Source organism: Mixophyes fleayi, chromosome 4 (assembly GCF_038048845.1).
Source record: "Mixophyes fleayi isolate aMixFle1 chromosome 4, aMixFle1.hap1, whole genome shotgun sequence".
Taxonomy (NCBI): Eukaryota; Metazoa; Chordata; class Amphibia; order Anura; family Limnodynastidae; genus Mixophyes; species Mixophyes fleayi.
Genome location: NC_134405.1, coordinates 104,563,000 through 104,588,432, shown reverse-complemented (window position 1 = coordinate 104,588,432; position 25,433 = coordinate 104,563,000). Strand labels below are relative to the sequence as shown.

Genomic DNA, 25,433 nt, shown 5'->3' with positions numbered 1-25,433 from the left:
ATATATATATATATATATATATATATGTATATATATATATATCAAAAATGATATAATAAAATGTTTACACCCCGATTATGCCAAATTAAAAGGCAGTTGTTAATAGATCCCAACTCCTCTCTCCGCATCATTATCTAATCATTATTTACTGGTTATATATAATTAATAACCCTTATGTGTACATAATATACAAGTGGCCACAAATATTCAATACATAATTTCAAAAAATTATTCAAGGAATCAGGACAACAAAGTCCTCTAATAGATTGCGTAGTTAGAATACATTGTCCAAAAACAATTTCCCATAAAACAATCCAATATTATTCCAGGTGTCAGTAAGACTTATTCAATCAATATTTAAGTAACTGTCCACAGCTATTATTTAGAATGAAAAAATCCCATTGATTAAAAAAATATGACATAGTCCATCAATTAGGCAACAATCTGAAGACAAGAAAAATTCCACAGTAAATAGATGTAATGAATGTCATACCTTGATTCCAATGGAGCGCTCCAAATTTTGTGCAGTCCAAAACACAATTCAAATGGCCAGGAAAAATCCACTTTGCTGTTGATATGAGGAGCTGGATATTTCAGTCCGTTTGCCACTAATATCAACTGATGCGTTTCTCCACCTCTAAAGGGGGCAGTTTCATCAGAGGTAGTTTTCATAAATATCCCCAATCAATAAAATGTTAGCCTAGTAACAGCACAGTTGTGTTGTCATGGTGATCTCATTATAATGCATTGTATGATGTAACAATGGGTTGAGAATTTTCCACGTTCTAATAGCTCTATGTCAGTACCTAGAGACCATAATGTGAAATGTAGCTACATGTGGCCAGGCTATTGTCCAGAACACCAATAAACCTATGGATGGATGCAGATGAAGAGCCCTACATGCGGTATGCGAATATATATGCTATGTACATATGTGTGTAATATACAGTGATAAATCACCCCATATTACCATCATTATCACATGTAAACATGCAGTTACAGATCCATGCATTTCATGTTCTGACACTCCTAAGCTTGAGAGATGTACAATGAATAATAACATTTTAAAGTAAAAATATATACCCTAGGTTTATTTTCACTTTATTGTCTATTCATGTTCAGTAAAACATAAGCATATTGGTCATCTGGCCAGGGCACCATGTTTTGCTGCATATCTGCATTTAAAGAGAAAATACAGCAAACAGAAAAAAAATCAATACTCTAATTATAGAAAATAATGAACTGCAGCCTGGGCCAAAATGCATGGTACATCTATGGGTTTTTAAACAAAAGATTAAATCGTCTTTTCAGTAGTATTTACATTTTTTATATATTTCCATTTTCCATTGACTTGTGCATAATTATTGTTTTTTCTACCACAGTGAAGTTGGACCATCTGCCACCTCCTGCCGAATTCAGCAAAATGAACAGCTGAAGCAAAAGAAAAACAAAGGAGTGGCGGGCCTGTGTAATCTGGGCAACACTTGCTACATGAATGCAGTTTTACAGTGTCTGAACTGCTCATCACCGCTCGTCGAATACTTACTCTCATGGCAGTTTGAGGACTATATTGCCGGGTAACATTCATGTATTTCAGTTTTAAGATCTGGAGTAACAATTCCTCCATCTCATGCTTTTTATGTCTATGAATGTTCCATCACTGTTAACAACTCAATCATCACATGTATTTCCCATTCGGAGGCTAATCATTGGTTCTAACTTCACCTCCCAGTCTCACATCCAATCATTGATCAAAATCTGCCACATTTGTTCATGCAATGTTTCCTTAATACACCCCTTTTGAGCACATGATGCTCTAGTTTAGTTTGGAAGTTTTAGTACTGATATCTTGACTACTGTAGCCTAGGCTGCCAAAGGCAGGGCCGTCTTGAAAGCATTATAGGCCCCCGGGCGAAGCAGTGCACTACCTAAAACCGAAACAAAGCCACTGTCGTGTTATAGCCTTCAAACTTCATTGCACTCTGGTCCATTTCTTTCATTATTTATGTTTAGTAGGTAGCAGGGTGAGGCAACTGACATGGACTGTTAAAAATTTTAGAAGAAATTTATTATAGCTTTACCGCTTCAAAAAATTATGTGTTGATTTTGTCTTGCTTATGTACAATTAGTACGTGTACGTTGTTTTCCTCAAGGTCAAGATATGTATTCACAGCAGCAAGATCAAATGTGCTGATAACAGCTGATACTGAGGTGATTAGTCCACCTAAACCTGTTAATAAAGAGGGCTTGAAGGTTCTGAGTAAATCTCCAGGAATAATATACTGAAACGTTGGCAAGCCTATGGGGCCCCGAGACAATTGCCCAGCCAGCCCATGCGTTAAGACAGCTCTGGCTGAAGGGGAGTCTGGGCCCTGGACAAACACTTCATGGGTGCTTCCTGCATCATTGTCCCCTATCCAGAAAGCAGTGTGTGTAGCTTATGACTGACTTTCTTACCCTCTCTTTCCTTTGTGCATTTGGCTCTTTTCTTCTGAATTATTCACCCTGCCCACAGATGCTAGCAGAGCACATTCCCCTACATACTGCTTCGATTGGCTTGAACTACAACACTTGTCACCATGTAGGAGATTGGTAAACAGAAGATCTGTTGTAAAGAAAACAGCTCCTCCATTCACCATCCCTCTGCATGAAGAGCAGCTGTTCAAGCCAATCAGAGTAATTGGCCATAGTACACAGAGCAGCTCTAGGATGGGATGTCAATCATCAAGTCTTGTAGAACCCGATCTCCTTGTCCCAATACCTGTTTCTTATCCCCTCTCGTAATCTCCTCACACACATGTCCAAAAGAATTCTTTACAGTGTTTCATCTTTGTAAATCTTTCCCTTGCTCAGACTGTTTACAAGCTTCTGTGCCCTTAAATAGTCACTGAAAACTCTACTGTTCAAAGAAGCTTATCCTGACATCTCATCTTTTCTTTAAACTTTCCATTTACCAATCAGCTGCACATTTTACCTTTAAACACTCATGCACTGGGCCTTCTTTATCCCTCTGCATTTGGTTATCCTAGTATACATTGTCTGTTTAACTATTATTATTATCATCATTTATTTATAAGGCGCCACAAGGATTGTGCAGTACCGTAGACAATATAAACAGTAGACCATACAGGATAAAACAGTACAGAACAATAAACGAAAATACCAGGACTCCAATCATAGCTATTACAGTGAGGTATAGAGACAGGAGGGAAGAGGGCTCTGCTCTTGAGAGCTTACATCCTAAAAGGAGGACAAACAGACAGCAGGCACAATGGGGAGTCAGGGGATCAAGCGCAGGAGGAGCAAGTAAGGGGCAGGGAAGAGAGAAGTGATGAGAACTCTGAGGGGCCTATTTATCAAAGATCTCCCCCCTGTGATTAGAGGTAAATTACTATGTATTATTCTAGCGTCGCAGCAGATCTCTCAGATATCTGCTGCTTTGCTTTTCTCATCGCTTTACTGAGCACTCCCCATAACAGTGTATGGGAAATGCTCAGTAACGCTATGTATTAAAGGCTGAAACTAAGTTTTCAATCATGGTAATGTACGCCATCTGAAGCTGGCGCCATCTGAAGCTGGCGTACATTACCATGATTGAAAAGTTTCACTGAAAACAGCTCTGCTCGGAAGAGCAGAGCTGCACAGCGCATGTGTGGAGGGATCATGTGATCCCTTCATGTCACATGCCTCATGTTCCTTCATTCGGGGATCTCTGTGCGCATGCCCTAGTTTACCGGTCGGCGCATGCGCACAGGGATTGAATAAGGGGTGAGCAGCACCGCACAGGGAGGAGAAGAGAAAACTCCAGTGAAAAGGTAAGTGTTAATCTTCACAGGAGCAGCCGTTCATCGGAACAGCTGTTCCTGTGTTGATGTTTTTAATACATATGAGAAACTTTTCAATCCGCATCTATGCGATGAGGATTGAAAAGTTACATTCATATGTTGCGGTGATTGGTAAATAGACCCCTTAAACTCTTAAAATTACTTAAAAAAGACTCTTAAAATTATACAGTGATATATAAAATGTGGATGCTTTATAAATATTGGATATTAGTAACAGAAACCAATACAAACCATTACTATACCAAAATGGTTTGCATTTATTAACTTACATTTGGATGCAATGCTTAATTATAAACATACACTTTTCAATGCGGCTTGTGCCAGTAACAGAGACATCAACCTGGAAGGTTGGAAATCGGGGAAGGTTTCCAGCGCACATAGAGTGATGCAGCAAAAATGGGCATGGTCAGAGAGATATAGGTGTGGCTTATTTCATATAGGCTCGGTTTAACCCATACAGTGCAATTGTTATTTCAAATAGCTATCATCAAATATAACACAGATACATACAAATAGGAAAAGCGCAAAGCCACAAGGATAAAATATGAATAAAAATAAACAATTTATTATGAGCATATATACTCGTTCAACATGTAAATAGGATAAGATATAAAGCTAATAAACTGATATAGGCAGTAATTAGCTAATATACAGCTGTAAGTAAGCTGACTTCAATTAGTCCAAAGGTATACCCAGATCCAAGGCCAGAAAAAAATATATAGATATATGGTACCATATGTGGGAAAAATATACTGCCATTGCAGAAACCGATCACGGAATGGCACTTATGCCGAAGATTATATCCTTTTGTGACTCAATCTGTGGCAAATGGTTATATTCCCTGTAACAGTGTCCAGATAACAAGCACCGATAGGTGCAATTTAGCACCAAAAAGTTCAAACGGGTACTTAGCTTTGCTCCATAAGCCCGTGGACTTTATCCACCATGAGTAGTTACAGCCACATGTCTTCAATCCGATAAAAATGGCAATCCGCAGTGAGCTATATCGGCAGTAGTATAAGTCAACCCCAGGGTTGTAAACTGGCCAGTACCCAGTAAGTGGTCTCAGATAACAGTCCTGACGCGTTTCCCGGCGTACTGACGCTTCATCAGAGGCAAATATAATAGAGAGACTCAACAGCACTTCCTTATATATGTAAGTCTCATCACATGGAACTTGGTCATATGATCGTCAGCTGATCATCCGGAAGTATCCGACAGTCTGACATTCAATGCGGAGATGTCCGAACTCCTGAAGTTGAGAGGACTTCAAATTCCCCCGGCTCACAGTATATGGCTGACAGCGCAGAGACAGGGGAGGAGATCTCGGTGCTTGTTATCTGGACACTGTTACAGGGAATATAACCATTTGCCACAGATTGAGTCACAAAAGGATATAATCTTCGGCATAAGTGCCATTCCGTGATCGGTTTCTGCAACGGCAGTATATTTTTCCCACATATGGTACCATATATCTATATATTTTTTTCTGGCCTTGGATCTGGGTATATCTTTGGACTAATTGAAGTCAGCTTACTTACAGATGTATATTAGCTAATTACTGCCTATATCAGTTTATTAGCTTTATATCTTATCCTATTTACATGTTGAACGAGTATATATGCTCATAAAAAATTGCTTATTTTTATTCATATTTTATGCTTGTGGCTTTGCGCTTTTCCTATTTGTATGTATCTATTGCCTTTTGAAAGAATCAGACTCTGTCTTTGAAGAGCTGCAGTACAAGCATATTAAGGGTATATTGCAGCGCCCTACATTGTTTCTCTGTTTGTTTAAATATAACACAGCTCCATATGATAAGAATTAAATGCAGAGATTAATGATCAATATAAAATACAAGGCATTCTAGTGATCATCATCAACATTTATTTATATAGCGCCAGCAGATTTTGTAGCGCTTTAGCGATCAATATAAAATATATTGCACAGCTCCTGTGGTGCATGGGTAACCAGGGGAGGGCTGGCAAATTTTAGGCGGGGGGGGGGGGGGGGCAAGACAAGACTCAGCAGGCTTTTAGTAACATTTTAAAGGCCAAGAAAATGCAGTTGGCCCAGTGACCCAATCCAGCGTAGCCCACTATGGGACCAGTCGCCGCTGTAGGTAACCCGCTCACAGACACCAAAGAATTCCTCGCTAAAGCTTGAGTGCACAGTAAATAGGGGGTTAGGCTGATTAGCATATCCTGCCCCAGGCTGCTATGGGAAAAACATTGAGGAGGGAGCGATAACTTGGATCTCCTACTGGATGTCAGGATTCCCAGTATGAATTCCACAAAGAGTAGTTGTGAAATTTAAATATTTAAAAACAGAACACAGGTATAAATGTGGCTGGATCACTTATAAATAACCTATTGTATAAATATATTTAAATTATTAGCGCAGTCCACTAATTTATATTATTGAAAATGTACTGATATTTTTTTATATTGTGTGTTTTTTCGGTATAGAAAATGTATTGATTTCTAATGTATTATGCCAGAAACTTGTTTGAGGAAATCTGTTGTGTAACTTCAAGAGGAAATCCTCATTAAGGCTAATTAGTCAGCAAGTGTCTGGTGGCAAGGTGACACCAGTAGGACTGTAACCAACTGTTACTGACGGTGAGAAGGAAACCAAAATAAACTGTGCAGGAAGAACATCCCTCCGTTCCTCCTTCCCCCCTACAGACCGGGTGGCGTAGTAAGCCCATTTGGTCACAATAACTAAATACATTTAATGGTTAAACATCAAACAAAAGTCCATAGGAGTAGCAAGTACAATGGGTGCAGTGCAGGCACAAAACAGCAGTATTACCAGGTTTAGCTTGGAAGCTGGATACCGGATACAAAGAGTAAACTGCAGACACTGATATCAGGATATACCAGGTTTCGCAGAGGAGCTGGAGACTAGGCACAATAGGATGACTGCAAGGACAGGATACCAGGATTACCAGGCTTAGCAGAGGAACGGAAGACACAGGATGATTCACGGGAGAATCAGAGAGGAGGAAGGTCAAGCAAGCCAGGGTTAGAAACCGGAAGATCCACAACAATGCCAAGGAGTAGAAAGGAGCAAGGTCAAACAAAGTCAGGTTCTGGGTCACAAGAAACGGGGCAGGATGATGGCATAACCAGAAGTCAGAAACCAGGGAAAAACAGGACCAAAGGAGTTTCTGAGAGACCAGCAGCAGAGACAAATGATGAACTAGCAAAGTTAGAAGGAACAGACATTCTTATAAAGGCCATAAATAGGCTGAAGTAACAACATCCACAGAGAAGATGTTGTACAGCAGCCGGTGGCAGATGGTGACACTGGAGCTGCTTGATGAGAAGCAGGTGAGGGCGCAGCGGGAGGAGGTTACTTGGTAAGCATATAACTTACACAGAGGAAACATTTACAGAAATAGGTTTTGCAACCCTGGTGTATGACATGGGGTCACTACAATATTAACATTAAAAAATTATAAACATTTAAAGCTAGTAGCTGTATTCATTGGACATTGTCACTGATAATTTTAATGATTTGTTCACATTATTGCACAGATAAATACAAATATGTTGTTGCAGTCAGGCAAGGGTTTCCTTAATGTTAAATCCACAAAAGTTACCATGAGAAGTTCTACAAGTAAACATTAAAATTGTGTTTAAATGACATATAATGAAAGCAGCACTTTATGGCCATGGCTCCAGTTCAGTGAGGTACGCACTTGGGGAGCTTTCCCATTGCCCAGAACCCCCATCCTCTTTGTTTTGTTCCAAAATCAAAAATTAAAAAAATAAAACCCCTCTAGGCTTTTGCCCCTGATCCCGGTGACTGTTTTGTAATACATACCCCAGTCTGGTGGCTAATGTGCAATACAGTATCCAATTTGGTGGCTACTATATAATTCAAGATACTTATTGCTCTCCAGATCAGTTTCTGTAGGTACACACCAAGATATGACAATTATAATTATTTTATTCATCCTGAATATATGACATGATTTAGTCAGTGTACACCTCAACCAATCCTAATTATTAATGTTGTTTCTGCTCAAATAGGAATATACATTTGTTTCTTTTTCTGAGGTTTATAACCTCAGGGATGGTAACATCATGGCATATGCAAGCAAGATTCTGAGGTTGAAGGAGATGGACTAGACATACTGACAATAATATGTATAATATATGCATGGTTCTATCTCTTCACTAAAAAAGAACGGACAGGATACATACAGATATTTTAGCATTCTATGGCTATCGCCATATCTTTATATCTATGTCTATGGTTCTTTTGCAGGGAAAAAAGAGAAGTTGTGACCGCCTTTGCTAACCTTGTGACAGACTTGTGGTTTGGGAAAGACCAGTATGTTTCAACAGAAGACTTTTGGTTTGCCATCTGTAGCGTTCACCCATCTTTTAGGAAGCGAAGTCAACAGGATGCTCAGGAGTTACTGATTTACACTCTCAATGCACTACATGAGGACCTAGCAAGCGTAAGCAAGTTCAGTGAAAAAAATTATATATCAGATATCAAAATGAACCGGCCCATTAGATTACCGCACCGCATAATCTACGTTTGACATGTCGTCAAAAACCTGTGGCGCTACTTCACGCACCTCTCTCTTGGTCCTGGGTAGCATTATGTCTACCCACCTGTTTGTCATACATTATGCTCCAAGCCAACCCTTTGACTCCCACATATGAGACAACAGGAGAATGGGGAGGGTGTATATGACATGTTCTAACTCCCCCCACCTCCCCCCACACATAATGGTGCAGTTCTGATTGTCCCTGGAAGTGTTACTAATTCTGAGTTTTAGCAAATTATTTGCCCTTCTATTCATCCAGGAAGGAAACACCCACATTTGGGTCTCTGAAATTATACAACTTCTCTGCACAATATATTGGGAATAATTTGTGCCTTCCATGGCTGAGTTGAGGGACCTCAAAGAGATATTCTGGAATAAGTATATTTGAGGTTAAAACTGCGTAGGTCCAGACATATAGGGGTATAGTTACTAAACTGCAAGTTTGAAAAAGTGGAGATGTTGCCTATAGCAACCAGATTATAGCTGTCATTTTGTAAAATGTACTAAATAAATAACTAGAATCTGATTGGTTGCTATAGGCAACATCTCCCCTTTTTCAAACCTGCAGTTTAGTAAATATATCCCATAGACTTGTATAGAGCATTTCATCCTCTCCTTGAAACCACTTAATTATTGTTGATTATGATTTGTGCTTGAACATTTAAGGAAATATTGAGAAATGCTCTTTAGCCAAATGTAACCGCTTCTGATTAACATTCATATTAGGTGAATACATTATTATATAGGAATTTACTGATCCGGATGAATTGTAATTTGTTTTAACTAATTCTAATTTAATATGTTATGCCTGTTTACTAATAAGCCAATTCTTATTTTTAACATTATATATCTAACATTTTATATCCCCAAGCATAATCACTACAGTTAGCGAAGTTATATCATTTTTATTTGCTTTCTCTAACTATGCTTTTTATATTTAAGTAATCTAAAGCTTTGACTATTTTATAGAATATGAGAAGAAGACCTTCTAAGACCATTGGAAGCAGCAGCTGTATAGGAAATAATGTTTCATCAGAGTCTCTGATTACTCGCTTTATACAGGGAGTTCTCAGACAGAAAACAATTTGTTTGGACTGTGGACACACTAGTCACAAAGATGACATTTTTACTGTACTATCCCTTCCTATACCACCTGGAAATGATACATCTTTGCAGGTAGGATATACTAGTATAAGTCTATTTTTTATTATTAATTTATGTCATACTTGCCCGCTCTCCCGGAATGTCCAGGAGACTCCCAGATTCCGGGTAGGTCTCTCCGGTGAGCATCCAGCTCCTAGTGAAGCGAGGCGTCATTTCAGCTCCTCCCCCGATGTAAAATGATGCAACCAGTAATAAGTTGGCAAGTATGATTTATATAGCACAAACATATGACACAGCATTTACAGATAATGTTTAATCAGTTCCTCTCCCAGAAAAGCTTAAAAAGTCTAAGGGCCTGTATCATTAAGGATCTTAACTTGAGAAACTTCTTATTTCAGTCTCCTGGACAAAACCATGTTACAATGTAAGGGGTGCAAATTAGTATTCTGTTTTGCACATAAGTTAAATACTGACTGTTTTTTCATGTAGCACACAAATATTAACTTTAAATTTCAGTGTACAAATAAGCTATCAAGTATTAGGGGCATATTCAATTCCGATCCGATCCGCGGTAACGCGCGTTACCGCGGAAAATGCGCACTACTGCCGGTAATACAGTATCGCAATAACGCAGATTTTAGTACGCAGCCCTATGGGCTGCGAAGGAAAATCCACGTTATTGCGGTACCGCGGATTACATTCGCGGCCGTTCCGGCGCGATCCCGCGAATCGGGATCGGAATTGAATATGCCCCTTAGTGTGCTACATGAAAAAACAGTCAGTATTTAACTTATGTGCAAAACAGAATACTAATTTGCACCCCTTACATTGTAACATGGTTTTGTCCAGGAGACTGAAATAAGAAGTTTCTCAAGTTAAGATCCTTAATGAATCAGGCCCTAAATTCTCAATCATACAAGCATATACACATACTTGGATCAATCCAGTCCAAAGGCATTTGATGAGGAAACCCACACAAATAAGAAGAGCATACACAAACTGCAACCACATGGTGTGTGCAAACAAAATAAAAACGTTGTCCAGTGCCCAGAAACAATATATAAAAATCACTGTGTCAGCATATACATAAAGAAGAATTTTTTGCACAATATAGCTATATTGGATTTAAGCTCACCTGCCAGCGTCAAGGCATCTCCTGTAGGTGAGTCTCTAAGCTAGTGATACAAATTTATATTCAGGGTGTCCAATTTAAAGCCTTCCCCTGAACCTCCATCTTATAAAGCATGCAACACATGGAAGGAGTGGTCAACTCCCAGAAAAACAAACTAGAAAATAGTGAAAGAGAAAAAGGGGCACTTCTTTAAAGTAATGAAATGTGTACAAGTGAATAAAATCATTTGAGACGGCAGCCAAAGACAAATAAGACCAATGTACATGTGCAACCAAAAGAAAAATGCTGTCCGGCACTCAGAAACAATATATAAAAATCAGTGTCAGCATATACATAAAGGAGAATTTTGTGCACAATATAGCTCTATTGGTGTTAAGCTCACCTGCCAGCGTCAAGGCATCTCCTGTAGGTGAAACCACATGGTGCCCTGGTTGGCATTGAACCACTGGGCAACGTTGCGAGGCAGCAATGATAAGCACGGTACTTTCCATTCTTGTGATAATTAGTGAACTTTCCTTAAACCTCTCAAGTGTGTCGTACTAAATACAAAACAAAATCTTTGACCATCAGTATGTCTAAGTGACAACAAAGGGAACTTGTTTGAGCAAAATCAACTTCACTGCTTGGCAACATGAGCCAAAACCGTTTTGGTATTGTTTTTTGTACAAACAAACAAGAGTGATTTGTGCTCGATAGTCCTGGCTCCTCTCTGCTACATTGAAGCAGCCAATGTAAGCAACTCTCACTACCTTGTGATTTGGTTAGAGGAATGGAGGCAAGTGAGAAGCCACTGACAGAGATAGTGGAAATAGCAAACTAGCAACAGCACAGCGAAGTGATCTGAGGCTCCTGTAAAACTGATCAAGGAAGATTTAGGGACAAATGCACCCTTACATAAATTATGTGGAGCTTTAGGGATGCACACACATGCACATATATACAGAAGCACCAGAGGGTGAAGAGGAGACTGCTAGTCCTTACTATCCCAATGCACCCCTTGGGCAATCCAAACACTCCTTAAGGTAAGTATAGGCAGTGGAGTGGCATGGGAATAGCACATGTTCTGGGCAGTAGATGTGCTGTAGGGTGCAACAGTCATATCACCCGACAGAGGTAGGTCGCCAGAAGCTGGCTTTCAGAGTCATTCACTCATATTCCCTCCAGTTCATCTTGCCCCATGCACAGTGGCTGCACCTTCTCTAACTGCTGGCTATGCCCCCTCCACTGGCATACAGTGGCACATTTTAGTGCTGGAGGGGTTGACCATAGCATGTGTTTGCTCCAGGTACCATAGCTCCTTATTATACCACTGAGCATAGACCATATTCCACAATCAGAGATATAGAATGAAAAGCTGGTGGCATATGACTGTTAACTCATCAGGGAGCTGCGAGCAAAAAGCTGGCGTTGAAACCATTCTAATAGCGGTAATTAAGCGCATTATTACCGTAAAAATGGTAATAATACGCAGGCCACCTTACTTTTACCTGTAACACGGCCAATTGAATTCCCCCATTGTATGTACAGTATGCATTAAAAGCATCTTGATTTACGTAAAAAAAAAAAAAAAAAACTTTTTTAAATCCACTTTTTATTAACTTTTATATTATTTTATAATTTTTTTATGTGTTCTGATGCAACCTTTTAGTGAACAGATGCTTGTGCGTATACTGCAGTCTGTTGTGTATATCTACATATGGCAAGTAACGTTTAGGCAGAGTGTACTTACACCCAGATTCAAATTAAAGCATATCTTGAGAGACGTTTGGATTTGAATACAGTCGGTGCTACATTCATGTTCTGTGCACTGTTTTAAACCAAACATGAATCAGACCCTATGGTCTGATTCATGTTCGGAAACACCGAAAACTTGCGCTCCGTGCACGCGGAAAAAACGTTATTACTGTAGTTTTCTCGCTGGATTTCAGCTCGCAGCTCCCTGAGCCACGAGCTGAAATCCGTCTGACAATTACCGTAATAAATGTAGTAATTGCGGGTAATTGGGACAATTGAATATGCCCCTATGTGTTTAATCTGCACCTGTGTGCCTACAATCATGACATCTTTTGCTATAATAGTAAGCCCATAACAATGCAACACAAACTGTTGTAATAACTATACCTGAGCCAGACATAAGAGTAAATATTATATTATATTATACAAAAGCAAAAAAAAGTGCTAACCCAAAAAATATTTGCATTAAAAAGGCCAAACTTTTGGGTAGGTAAACTACATATTTATTGTGTCTCTCTTTGGAGAATAATCTTATTTAAAGTCTCCTTTATGGAACTGTGGGACCTATAAAGCACCACACTGAATTGGTGACTAATTACTGTAGGTAGATTAGAATTCATCATTTCCTGTAAATGTACATAAATGAACATAAATATATATATATTTTAAAAGCTGTTTAGTTTCTCCCACATATTTTTTGACTACACCAGCACATCCTTTATTAAACTACAGCTGCTGTATTTACAATCTCTAAAATGTTTTACTATAAACTCACTTCCTTTAACATCAATTAAATATTTACTGGTCTGTACATAATAAAAATACATAAATGTATAAGCCTTCATATCTGTAATGAAGAAATCGTTCTTTTTCCAGTAGTACATATCCCGCGACTTACAAACTTACCTCTCGCCTCATTCTGACTCCATAAAAACTAATATTTAAATATATTTACTCTATTTAAATATAAAGATCACTCCATCTAGAAAAGAAGAGTGATTCTCCCCCACGTTTCTACCCTTAAATTCTACGTTTGATGTATCGCACACATGGGGAAAAAAAAATAAAAAAATCACATACCATCTGTATGACTAAAAGAACACCTTTATTCAGATCTGGGCCCCATGGCTACTCCTATAAAGTTATTCAGCTCTTTCACACCAATGTAAACTGGTTCCTTATCTTGGTGTTCCCTAGGTACAGATACAAGTCTCTGATTATTACTATTCATCACTTACATATTATTGGGCATTAATGTGGAGACCTACCCCTTCTCCTACCTTCCATTACCAGGTTATATCACAATTTTTTTATTATTCCACTGAATTTTTTTGTAAAACCTCATATTCTGTCTGAATACACTCTCCATCACCATTTATTTATATAGCGCCACAAATTACAGAGCACTGTACAGAGAATATTTGTCAAACACATCAGTTCCTGCCACAATGGAGCTTACACTCTAAATACACACACACACACACACACACACACACCAGTAGCAGCCAAGTAACCTACCATCTGCCTGCTGCCGTTCCTGATCTCTGGCCCTCCTGAGGACTACAGCGACCTGTGGTAATCGGCCCTGCACTCCTCTGGACACCCGCTGCCTGAAGCTCCTGCTTCTAAGTCTCCTGGCAAGCACAGACGTCACAGACTTTCTTCCAGCGACTTTTTCTCATCTCAGACTTCACAGACTTTCTCCCAGTGACTTTGTCTCATCTCCCGGGTTTGTTCTCATTCTCATTCTCCTGTTTTCACCCTAGTCCATATTGTACTGTATTTATTGTTCTCGGCTTCCTTTGTAGGCCTTATTTTTATTTTTTCCACTTGTATTTCTTTATTTATTTCTTTATTTATTATATTTATTTTCTCCATTCTTTATTTTTATTTTTCGCTCTCTATTTTTATTGCATTTCTGTACTTATTTTTATTTTTCGCTCTCTGTTTTTATTGCATTTACTGTATTTATCTCTATTTGCATTTCTTATTTACTTATTTACTGTATTTAATTATTTCTATTTGCTTCTCTTATTTACTGTATTTAATTATAATTTAATTATTTCTATTTGCATTTCTTAATCTATTCCAACAGCATTTTATTTCTCCCTTGGTACTCCTCTGCTCTCCGTCTATTGGCCTTTCTTGTCTCTTTGTTCCCCGTTCACGCCTCTCTGTCTCATTTAACACGGCTTGCCTTGCCTTGCCTCTTTGCCACACCTCTCCCCACCATCATTGTCATTGTTGGCTATTACTTTATTTAACTCACTTATCTCATTTCCTCTTGTCTACCTTCTGACTCCCCCTGTCCTCCTCTCCCGCCCCTCTGCTTCAGACGATTCTTCGGTCCCCCCTACTTCTTCCACTCCTCCCCCATCCCTCCCTCACCTCACCATGCCTCCCTGTTCACTTGCCATACCCATACTCTCACCTCGCCCAACTTCACGCTCCTGTCCCCGCACTCCCCCGCGCACCGCTAACCTTGCCAACCTTATCCCCATCTCCCCTCCCTCCCTTTCTCCTGTGCCCTCTGGAATGCTAGATCCGTCCGCAACAAACTCCCCTCTATCCATGACCTCTTCTTATCTAACGCTCTTAACCTTCTTGCCATTACCGAAACCTGGCTCACCGATTCCGACACTGCCTCCCCTGCCGCTCTCTCCTATGGCGGCCTCTCCTTCACCCACTCCGCCAGACCTGGAGACCGCCCAGGCGGAGGAGTGGGCATTCTCCTATCCTCCACCTGTACTTTCAGACTCATTCCTCCTGAACCCTCCCTCTCCTTCTCCTCTTTTGAAGTCCACTCTATCCGTCTCTTCTACCCCATCCATCTCCGCGTCTCTGTTATATACCGCCCCCCTGGGCCCTCCTCCCTTTTCCTTGACAACTTTGCTGCCTGGCTCCCACACCACCTCTCCTCTGACATCCCCTCCATTATCCTTGGCGACTTCAATATCCCTATTGACAACCCCACTGACCCTGCTTCCGTCAAACTCCTTGCCCTTTCTTCCTCCCTTGGCCTCTCCCAATGGACCTCCTCTTCTACCCACTGCCTTGGTCACTCCCTTGACCTTGTCTTCTCCCACCGTTGCAGTCTGTCCGACTTCTCTATCTCCCCCTTTCCACTCTCGGACCACCATCTCCTCTCATTCTCTCTCTCCTCTACTCCTGCACCCCTCCCCCCACCCAAATCTACCCGGTCCAGGCGCGATCTCGACACCCTTGATCCTGCTATTCTATCCTCTTCTCTCGAAACTCTCCTCTCTCCCCTTTCCACCCTGTCCTGCCCTAATCAGACGGCCTCCCTCTATAACCAAACCCTCTCCTCCGCCCTTGATGCGGTTGCCCCTGCCCAGCCCATCCACCTTCGCTGCTCCAATCCCCAACCCTGGCACTCCAAACTTACCTGTTTCCTCCAAAAATGCTCTCGTACTGCCGAACGCCACTGGAGAAAATCTCGCTCCCTGGCTGATTTCCTCCACTTCAAGTTTATCCTCTCCTCCTACAGCTCTGCCCTCTCGCTCGCTAAGCAATCCTTCTTTAAATCCCTCATTTCCTCCCAGTCCTCCAACCCCCGCCGCCTCTTCGCTACCTTTAACACTCTCCTGTCTCCCCCACCTCCCCCCCTCCTTATCTGCCACTGACTTCACCTCCTTTTTCTCCTCTAAAATTGCGGCCATCAGACTTGAAATCTCCTCCTCCACCCACTCTTTCGCCACCCCCCCTCTCGCCCTTCCTCCCCCTCCACTCTCCCCCCCTCTCCCCCCAGCCACCAACTCCTTCTCTCCTTCCGCCCCACCTCGGGTGAGGAAGTCCACTCTCTCATTTCTTCTTCCCCCCCTTCTACCTGCCCCCAGGACCCCATCCCTTCTCACCTTCTTCGCTCCCTTTCCACCTCCACCTGCTCCCACCTCGCTCACCTCTTTAATCTGTCCCTCTCCACCGGCATCTTCCCCTCTGCCTTTAAACATGCTCTCGTCTCACCCATTCTCAAGAAACCCAATCTTGACCCCACCTCACTCTCTAATTACCGCCCCATTTCCCTTCTCCCATTTGCCTCCAAAATACTCGAGAGACTTGTCTGCAACCGTCTCTCCACCTACCTCTCTGAACACTCCCTCCTTGACCCGCTCCAATCAGGCTTCCACCCCCTCCATTCCATTGAAACTGCCCTGGCTCAAGTTACGAAAGATCTCCTCTCGGCTAAAGCCATGGGCCACTACTCCCTCCCGATTCTCCTCGACCTCTCAGCGGCCTTTGACACCATTGACCACCCCCTCCTGCTTCACACCCTTCAGTCCATTGGCCACTCCGGTACCGTCCTCTCCTGGTTCACCTCTTACCTTGCCGACCGTTCCTTCTCTGTTTCCACCTCTGATTCTCTCTCCCCTTCTTCCTCCCTTCCAGTCGGGGTCCCTCAGGGCTCTGTCCTTGGACCCTTACTATTCTCACTATACACCTCTTCTCTGGGTGCACTCATCAGCTCCTTCGGCCTCAAGTACCACCTTTATGCTGATGACACTCAACTCTACCTTTCCTCTCCTGATCTCTCTCCCTCCCTTCTTTCCAGGGTATCCGCATGCCTCTCTGCCATCTCCTCCTGGATGTCCTCTAGATTTCTTAAACTCAATCTTGCTAAAACTGAACTCATTGTCTTTCCTCCCTCTCGTACCTCCTTCCCCTCTGACCTCTCCATCACTGTTGACAACTCATCTATCTCCCCTGTTCCCCAACTCCGCTACCTAGGTGTCATCCTCGACTCCCCTCTCTCCTTTGCCCCTCACATTCACTCTCTCGCCAAATCCTGCCGTTTCCAGCTTCGCAACATTGCCCACATTCGGCCCTTCCTCTCCCAGGATGCCACCAAATCTCTCGTCCACTCTCTGATTATCTCCCGCTTGGACTACTGCAACCTTCTCCTTATCGGCCTCCCCCTCTCTCATCTCGCTCCCCTTAGATCTGTACTTAACGCCGCTGCTAGGCTTATTTTCCTCTCTCACCGTTCCACCTCTGTATCCCCACTCTACCAAGCCCTTCACTGGCTCCCCTTCCCCTACAGAATCCTTTTCAAGCTCCTCACTCTGACTTACAAGGCCCTCGCCAACTCCACTGCTCCCTACATCTCTAACCTTATCTCTATTCACACTCCCTCCCGCTCACTGTGATCGTCCAACGATTGTCGCCTCTCTTCCCCTCTGATTACCTCCTCTCACGCACGTATCCAAGACTTCTCCCGCGCCGCTCCCCTCCATTGGAACAAGCTCCCCCGCTCCATCAGAACTTCCCCTAATCTGTCCTCTTTCAAACGAACATTAAAAATCCACCTTTTCCTTAAAGCCTTCCAGTCTCATGCCTAAACTCCCACCGGTCGGCTACCTCTCTTCTCACCCCTTCTTCCCTTCTCCCCCTTCCTCCCGTCTCTCCGTCTCATCCATGTGTCTGTCTGTCTTCCCCTCCCTTTAGACTGTTCGCTCCTTTGAGCAGGGCTCTCCTACCTTCTGTTTCCATCACTTTTAACTGCGCTCTCCAGCTACTCAGCTCACCTCCTCTCAGTCCCTCTGCCCTCTGTCTCCTCTCGCTTGTCTCCACTCCCCTCAGTGACTCTCAACCTGTCATCCGTGCCCACCCTCTTGGGCCATAGTTACCTGCCTGTACTCACTTTTCCCCTCCCTCCCTCTCTTTCATGCTGTGCCTGAGCCCCCAGAGTTATAGTGCTTACTGTTACTTGTACTGTGCTGTTTCACCTTGTACTGTGCCATTGTTTGTCCTTGTACGGCGCTACGGATACTTTGTGGCGCCCTATAAATAAAAATTAATAATAATAATAATAATAATAATAATAATAATACCAGTATGTTTTGGAGTGTGGGAGGAAACCGGAGCACCCGGAGGAGACCCACGCAAACACGGGGAGAACATACAAACTCCACACAGATAAGGGCCTGTTCGGGAAGCGAAGTGCTAACCACTGAGCCACTGTGATGCCTCTTGTACCAATGTAATGTATTTGATTTCTGTTAAAACATAAGAAAAAAAGTGATTCTCCATGGTTGATAACATTTGTCAACACCAGCAAAGCAGCACATCCTGTTAAAGACCATACCATATCACGGGAGCACTTGTACTATTTAATGTGAGTTCAGTAATGTTTATGGTTCTTGAAGGGACATGTCACATACAGACAAGTGCACATTAAACAGATATCTACACTACAACATGCGAATAAACATATGTAACATTTAATATACAGCTTGTATCCATGTTATATTCCTCAATGTGAACATAACATGTTCTGGCAGGAGCGTGCCGATTGTTATTTTTATATTTATTTGTTAGTGTTTCTTTAAAAACATGATCGTATACATTTCTCCTACCTTACAGGAATGTCTTGAGTGCTTTTTTCAGCAAGTCATCCTAACCCGAAAAGATAAAATGTTTTGCTCTTATTGTGAAATCAAACAGGATACTTCAGTCAAAGTACAGATAGGCAAACCTCCAAAGATCCTAATATTACATTTAAAAAGGTATGTCACCAGACTGACTGAGTTTAGAATGTCTGCATATACTGTATTTTATAAATATAAATGCCATGTTCGACATATTACTTTTATCAAGAATACTTGGTTTACAATTACAAATGTCACTTTAAGTACCATGAAAGAAATGCCAATGTACAGTAGCAAGGGATGGTCAAGTGTTTGGTCATCAGCCAGCTAATAAAAGAGTATGACTAGCATGTGCTGTAATCCGATCTAGAAGATATTCTAATAGAATTTACAGAACAAGTGCATTTGGCCAAAAAAATCAGGAGAGTAAAAGTAAAGAATAGCTCACACATACCAGACCAGCAGTATCTATAAAATAAAAAAGGTATGTGTGCCATGATTCTCTTGTCCAACAATGGTAGTTTAGAAAGTGAAATTTACAAAGACCCACTTAAAATGTTTTAATGTCATATATACATTTTTGTAGGCATTGAAGTATGTGAGTAGGAATCATGTAAGTGATCAATTCAAATAAAATCCTAACACCTATTTATATTGCAGGTTTGAGTATCAAGGTCAAGTGAAAAGGAAACTGAAAACAAATGTCATTTTTCCTCTGCACAATTTAGATCTGTCTCCTTTTGTCTCAACTTTTAATGTAAAACATCTTATGTACAACTTATATTCTGTAGTGGTAAGTACAATACTACACTTGAATTATTAGTTTAATATGATGTACCCCGCTAAAGTCACAAGTATTGTTAGAATTCACTGGTAATACATTATCTACCACTCATTTTCTCTACATGAACTTCCCCAAACATCTCCCCTAACTCAGTCCCCCTTCCTGTTTCTATTTCCTGCTAGTATCAAAGGACTCTGGGTCATCACTCCCTCATTAATGTGCACTGCTCTGTTCACCCAACCCCCTCTGCTGCTCCACATCGTGCATAGATGATTATTATACAAGCAATGCCACGAAAACAGAAGGTGTAGGATCACAAGGCAAAGCTTCGATATAGCATCTATTTCTGCATGAGTGAAACAAAAGAAGTTACATATACAGATATGACTAATACCACTTCCACACTGCCGCCCCCTGGCAATATTTCGGGTTTATGAAGCCGGGATATTGCCGGGTGACAGTGCAGGACACCCTGGCCACTTCCCGGGTAGACAGTGTTCACACTGAACACGGGTCTGCCCGGGTCTCCATGGCAACATCTCAAGAACAGCTTTGATTGGCTCCTCTAGTGATGTTAAAAAAAACAACAAAAACTTTAATAGTTTTCGGTGAGACCCAGGTTGAAAAACTCGTCTCACCGCTCAGACTGGAGGCTGCCAGGGTCGCACCCAGGAATAACCCTCCAAAAGACTCGGGTCTAAATTCCGGGTCATCTGACCGGGTACATGCCTCTGGACCCGTTCACACTGAGCCTCGACCCGGGTCGTTGGGGCTACCCCCGGCAATAACCCAGGTTTTTGAGGCAGTGTAAATGGGGTATAAGGAATCCTGAAGCAGAAGTCACAGGCAAATACGTGCACTATATTTCATAGCCACACTTGCTTACAATACAGAATAGAACATCATTACAATCAGCAGATTTTTAGATCCAACTAAAAACGAAGAGCGAGAGGAAAGATCCTGAAAGCAACTGAAAAAGAAGTGTCACATCCCTCATATATTTTTTGAAGTAAACTGGCGAAAGACATGTACAGGAATAAAAAAAAACATAACATTAATTGATCTCCGCTTCCCGATTTCTAAATTCTTCCAACTGTGGCCATGCTCATGCACTAGCCACATACTAGGCATAGCATTTTTTTTTCCAATAGATTTTATAGAATAGCTGCTATTAGAAGTGGTTCAGCAAGGTTCCTTTAGTGCTGCCTTGCACACAAGATCTAATTCAGCACTCATGCATGGACCTCAGTTTGTCTACCCTGTATTGACGTTGTCGATGAAATTCTTATTTTAAAAGCAGTATTACAGTTTAGACATAGTCCTATCTGCTGTATTTGTAAAACAGTTGTGAAAAAATTAATACACACAATATACATTATTGGAAGGATGAGAGAGTGTGTGTATGTAAAATATATATAATGTGTTTGTTTCTTTGTTGGCAAATATCATTGTCTCTCAAGGTACAGCTGCCAAAATTTACATAGTTATTATCAAAAAAGTAAGCTATTAGACCACATAGCGACAATGGAACAAAGTGACAGAGGGACAAATATTGAAAACATTTCTTAGGCAGAACTTTGACCCGGGAAGTCTTCTACTGGATGGATTTGGATGACCTCTTATATGTAAAAATGTCTGTCCGGATATGCTTTCGCAACACCTCTGCAAAGAGATGGGATGAAACCAACACAAGGTGGCCCAATTGGATCCTGGCCAGGTTTTAGGTTGGGTTAGGGTCCCGGTCGGACCTCCCGTTGCTGTACGCTGGGCAGAACTTTGATGTGGGGAGACTGTTCTGAGCCTTCCACTGGATGAATTTGAATGAAAATTTCAGAGTGGAAACATTGAATCCCAGAAGACATACAATGGGGTTGAGGTCCGGGTCAGACATCCTGTTATTGTACCCTGGGCAGAACTTTGTGACAGGGACCCTGTTCTGGATGGATTTGGATATCTTAGCTGCTAATTATTTTTTAAAATGTTTACAGGTACACACACTAACTGGAGCTCTAGCATAACTTTTTAAACCTCTATCTACATTTTCTATGGTGGAGCTTTCCAAGTTGGAGTGAGACTTTACTGTTGGTAAAAACTTTTGTATAGGGTTGGTCATTTATAATTTTCGTCCAAAATGGCTTATATGACTTTCAAAAGATTGATTGAATCTCTTCAAGTCTCCCGATTAGAAGGTGGGGAAACAATTATACTGAGTGGGTAAACTGCGCTCCTAAGTAGTGCAGTCACATAGAGAGGTGGTGGGGAAAGGGACTCCTATATTCCCAAAAAGGGCAAATTCAAAATATCTCTCAGAACAAACCAAATATAATATTGACATATAAAATCTTACATGCTATATAGCCTATATCATACTATTAAAATGGTACACAGAGCATATCCCATCTTATTGAAAGTAACTCAAATATCCTCCCACTCGGGGCTGGACTAATAGTTACTGAATATTTTGTCTCCGTGGGGATAGGGTTGTCCCGGTAGACAAAAGTCCAACTGTTAGTAAAAAGATCCAGAAGTACACTGGAATAGAAGCATAGATATTATTGCCACGGACAATACCTTAGACATACTTACCTACTTTTGGCAAGTTCTGTCCGGGAGAGGGGCATGACTGGAGGGCGGGAGGGGGTGGGCGCAGCCAAACGTGTCATTTTGGCCCCGCATGCGCAGTGGAGGTGATTAGTTCCTGCTATTTCACACTCCCTTCCGATATTGGATTCAACATTAGGGGGTAAATGTATGAAAGTCCGTTTTTTTCAACTCGCCGGAAATCGGCGAGTTTACAGCTACAGTTTAAAGCGGCGCTGGCTTGTAAAGGCAAACTTGCCTTTACAAGCCAGCGCAGTGCGATATGTTAATTATAATAAGTGTGCAGTAGCTATTCCTCCAACGCATTTAACCCCCAATATGACAGGGCTTCCTCAGGGAAAATAAAGGTCGGGGAAAGCATACTATTTTGGAAACTAAATAACATAGAACATGAAATTAGGGATCAATTACCTTGCTATCCCAAGCATGGAAGAGGGGAATTCCTCCATCCAAATTAAGCTGCCCCAAGTTTTGTTTTCTGAGCCATAGTTTGGGAGATCAAGGCTCTGAAAAAGCATGTCCGGAAGAATCTATATCGGATCTCTTACTGCATCATTACAAGAGAACCCACCGATCACAGTGGGCAGTTGGTACCTTTCTGAATTCTATTTTGTAACCTATTGTATCAAATACAATGTCTAGAACCCAATGATCTGGGGGTAATGTCCTAATCTTTACATAATTTGAAATCCTGCCTCCCAACGTGAACTCTGAGAATTGTGTCGTCCAAGAGTCACTGGGAATCCATTTACACCTATTGGCATGAAAAGGCAGTTTAGAGGTGTTATGCCCAAACTGCTTAGAATACGGTTTGTCGGGAATTATACTTTGTTGCTTCCTTAATGTGCTGACAAAAGAGGGGAAAAAAAAGACGAATGAGGCCTTTTAGTATCTTGTGGTAGAAAATAATCATAAATAATTTACCTCCTGTGACTTTCTAGATTAAAGTCCAGCTTGACACCAAAGAGTAAAGAACCCTCAAGAGGTAGTGTGGCCAAGTGATTCTTAAAACGTGATCTGTCACCCAAAGTTGAAGTCAAAGAGCTCTTCTAGTAACCAATGTTGAAGTTATGCTCCTGGCAGAGGGGGTAATTGTATCCAGGGATGCCTCAGAGAGGAAGTCAATAGTTTCCATACTTTTAAGTAAATATTCTCTTAACGTTTTCTTTAGTATCCTTCTTCAATTCATCCAGCCTTTAAACCTCTTTTCTATTGTTCTGTCCATTGGATATTTTAATGAACCCCCACCTTCCAGAGATTTGGTAGTTTTAGCCAAACGATCGGCTACCATTGCATTGATTTTTAGGATTGAGTCCCCTTTAGTTACTTCACTATCCAGGAAAGATACATTCAGTCTAGCATCTTGGGATTGGACTACTGTTTTTCTGACTGTTTCCACTCTTTAGTAAGATCTTTAATAACCCAAAGTACAAACAAAACTTTCCATTTATTACTGGTTATCCTCAAAGACATCTAGCAAAGTTGTCAGGGTTGATGTATCCTGTATCCCTAGTTTTATTAATATGCTTCAGAAACACCTCCACTAACCTTGTATTAAATGATCTGGGTTCTTCTTTGATCTCTCCCTCCACCATCCAAGAACCAATCCTACTCAAGTGATTCTCCTGTTCGATACGGAGAGAGGGCCCTGGTATGTCGTCCATGTCTAAACCAATCTGTAACCTAGTTCTTTTAGCACATTGGCAGGAATGCAAATCTTTTTTAGTAACCAAAGATCTGATCATACAGGAAATTAGTTCTTTAAATTGTTCAGGAGGTTGATTTGAGGAGTACAGTACACACATACGGGCCCTTCATAAATCTACTGCCAGTTCCCTCTCACATGCTCCACAAAACCATTGGTGGTTTTTGCTGTTCTTTTTCCCCACAGGTTCTACAAGAGTACTGAATCAACAGTAATGCCTTCCTGTAAAGTTGTATCATGTCTTACTTGTACATTTCACCGCCAATGCAAGAGCTGGCGTGTCCCCGGAAATTGCTTTTGTCCTGACAAGCTCTTGCTTAGGGCGCAAAGGCCCCGTCTTACATTCGCCCTCCTTCTAGCAGCAAATGGCATTCTCAGGGAGACACCCCTGCCTCGGCTAGCATTCCTCTGTGCGGTGTGATGCCAAGACCTTCCGGATTCTGCTCTGGGAATCACCAAGTTAAGTTCCCAATAAAAAACTAAAAACAAGCTCCCTACTCAACTGAAAGAGAAAGAAAACACCCAGAAGGAGGATTCAACTGACCAAGGTGTTAACTCATTCGATAGGGATGTCAGGGGGAAATCTTGTGTTTGGCTAAGCAGGTGCATTCATGCTCCTAGCCGTAACTTAGCAAGGAACATCCCTAATCTGCTCAGCTCCTTCCATCAGGAAATGCAAAATGTTGCATCTCTACATCTTAATCCACAAATCCATGCAGTCCTGAAAAAAAAACAAATTTACTTTTGCAATTTCATACATTTGCTTTAATGCAATGAAAATATTTGGGACTCATAATGGCTCATAACAGAGGATAATTGCTTAGAGTGAAGTAGATAATGGAGCTTCTACATACAAATTTTTATAGTGTGATGCATAAACAGTACTAAGCCTATGGACACAAATCAACTTCCTTATAAATAGCTTGGTCATATTGACAAAAAATATTAGTATATCACAAAATTGTTGTCTTTTCTTTTTGTTGTTTGCTTTTTTTCAGAATCATACTGGAGATTTAGATTTTGGCCATTACACTGCATACTGCAAACATCCTGGAACCAAAGAGTGGAATGTCTTTGATGACATGAGGCACTTCAGTATTGCAGAATCCTCAGTGCAAACACCACTCGCTTATATACTGTTTTACACAAGCCAGGCGTTCAACACGCCAAAAAAGACATCATCTTGCTCTGTATACTAATAATGAATATTGATGCTTCCTAGTGTTTGTTTGAACTCATCACTACCATTAAACAAGTAAGCACAGAGTTTATGAATTGGCCCTTTACTTCCAGCTGTAAGGTTAGCAATCAGAGGAATGTGAAATTAATATATTTTAAAAACATTTAAAAAGGTGAAAAGTGTGACAGTCCAAATGAAATGCATAAGGAAAGTACAAATGGAGCTCTTGATTTGTATGTATTGTTCATACAGGCATCAAAGAAAACTCAGCATGAACAAAAAAAAAAACATAAAAGTTTTATGGTGCCTATCAAATCTGCCCTGTCCATCCTGGATTTCACTGCACGGGATGGAAAATCTACATAGGTGTGTGTGTAGTCTTTGACCAACAA

At 41.3% G+C, this 25,433-nt stretch overlaps 1 protein-coding gene across 1 annotated transcript; it reads left to right on the top strand.

Annotated features, from left to right (window-relative positions):
- Positions 1-814: 814 nt before the first annotated feature.
- USP50 (ubiquitin specific peptidase 50) lies at positions 815-25,127 on the top strand. The gene is made up of 7 exons (XM_075207934.1): positions 815-905; positions 1,383-1,577; positions 8,124-8,319; positions 9,385-9,591; positions 18,767-18,909; positions 19,432-19,564; positions 24,860-25,127. Exons 1-7 carry the CDS (start codon positions 877-879, stop codon positions 25,058-25,060), a joined length of 1,104 nt encoding a protein of 367 aa, XP_075064035.1. The 5' UTR covers positions 815-876; the 3' UTR covers positions 25,061-25,127.
- Positions 25,128-25,433: the final 306 nt, after the last annotated feature.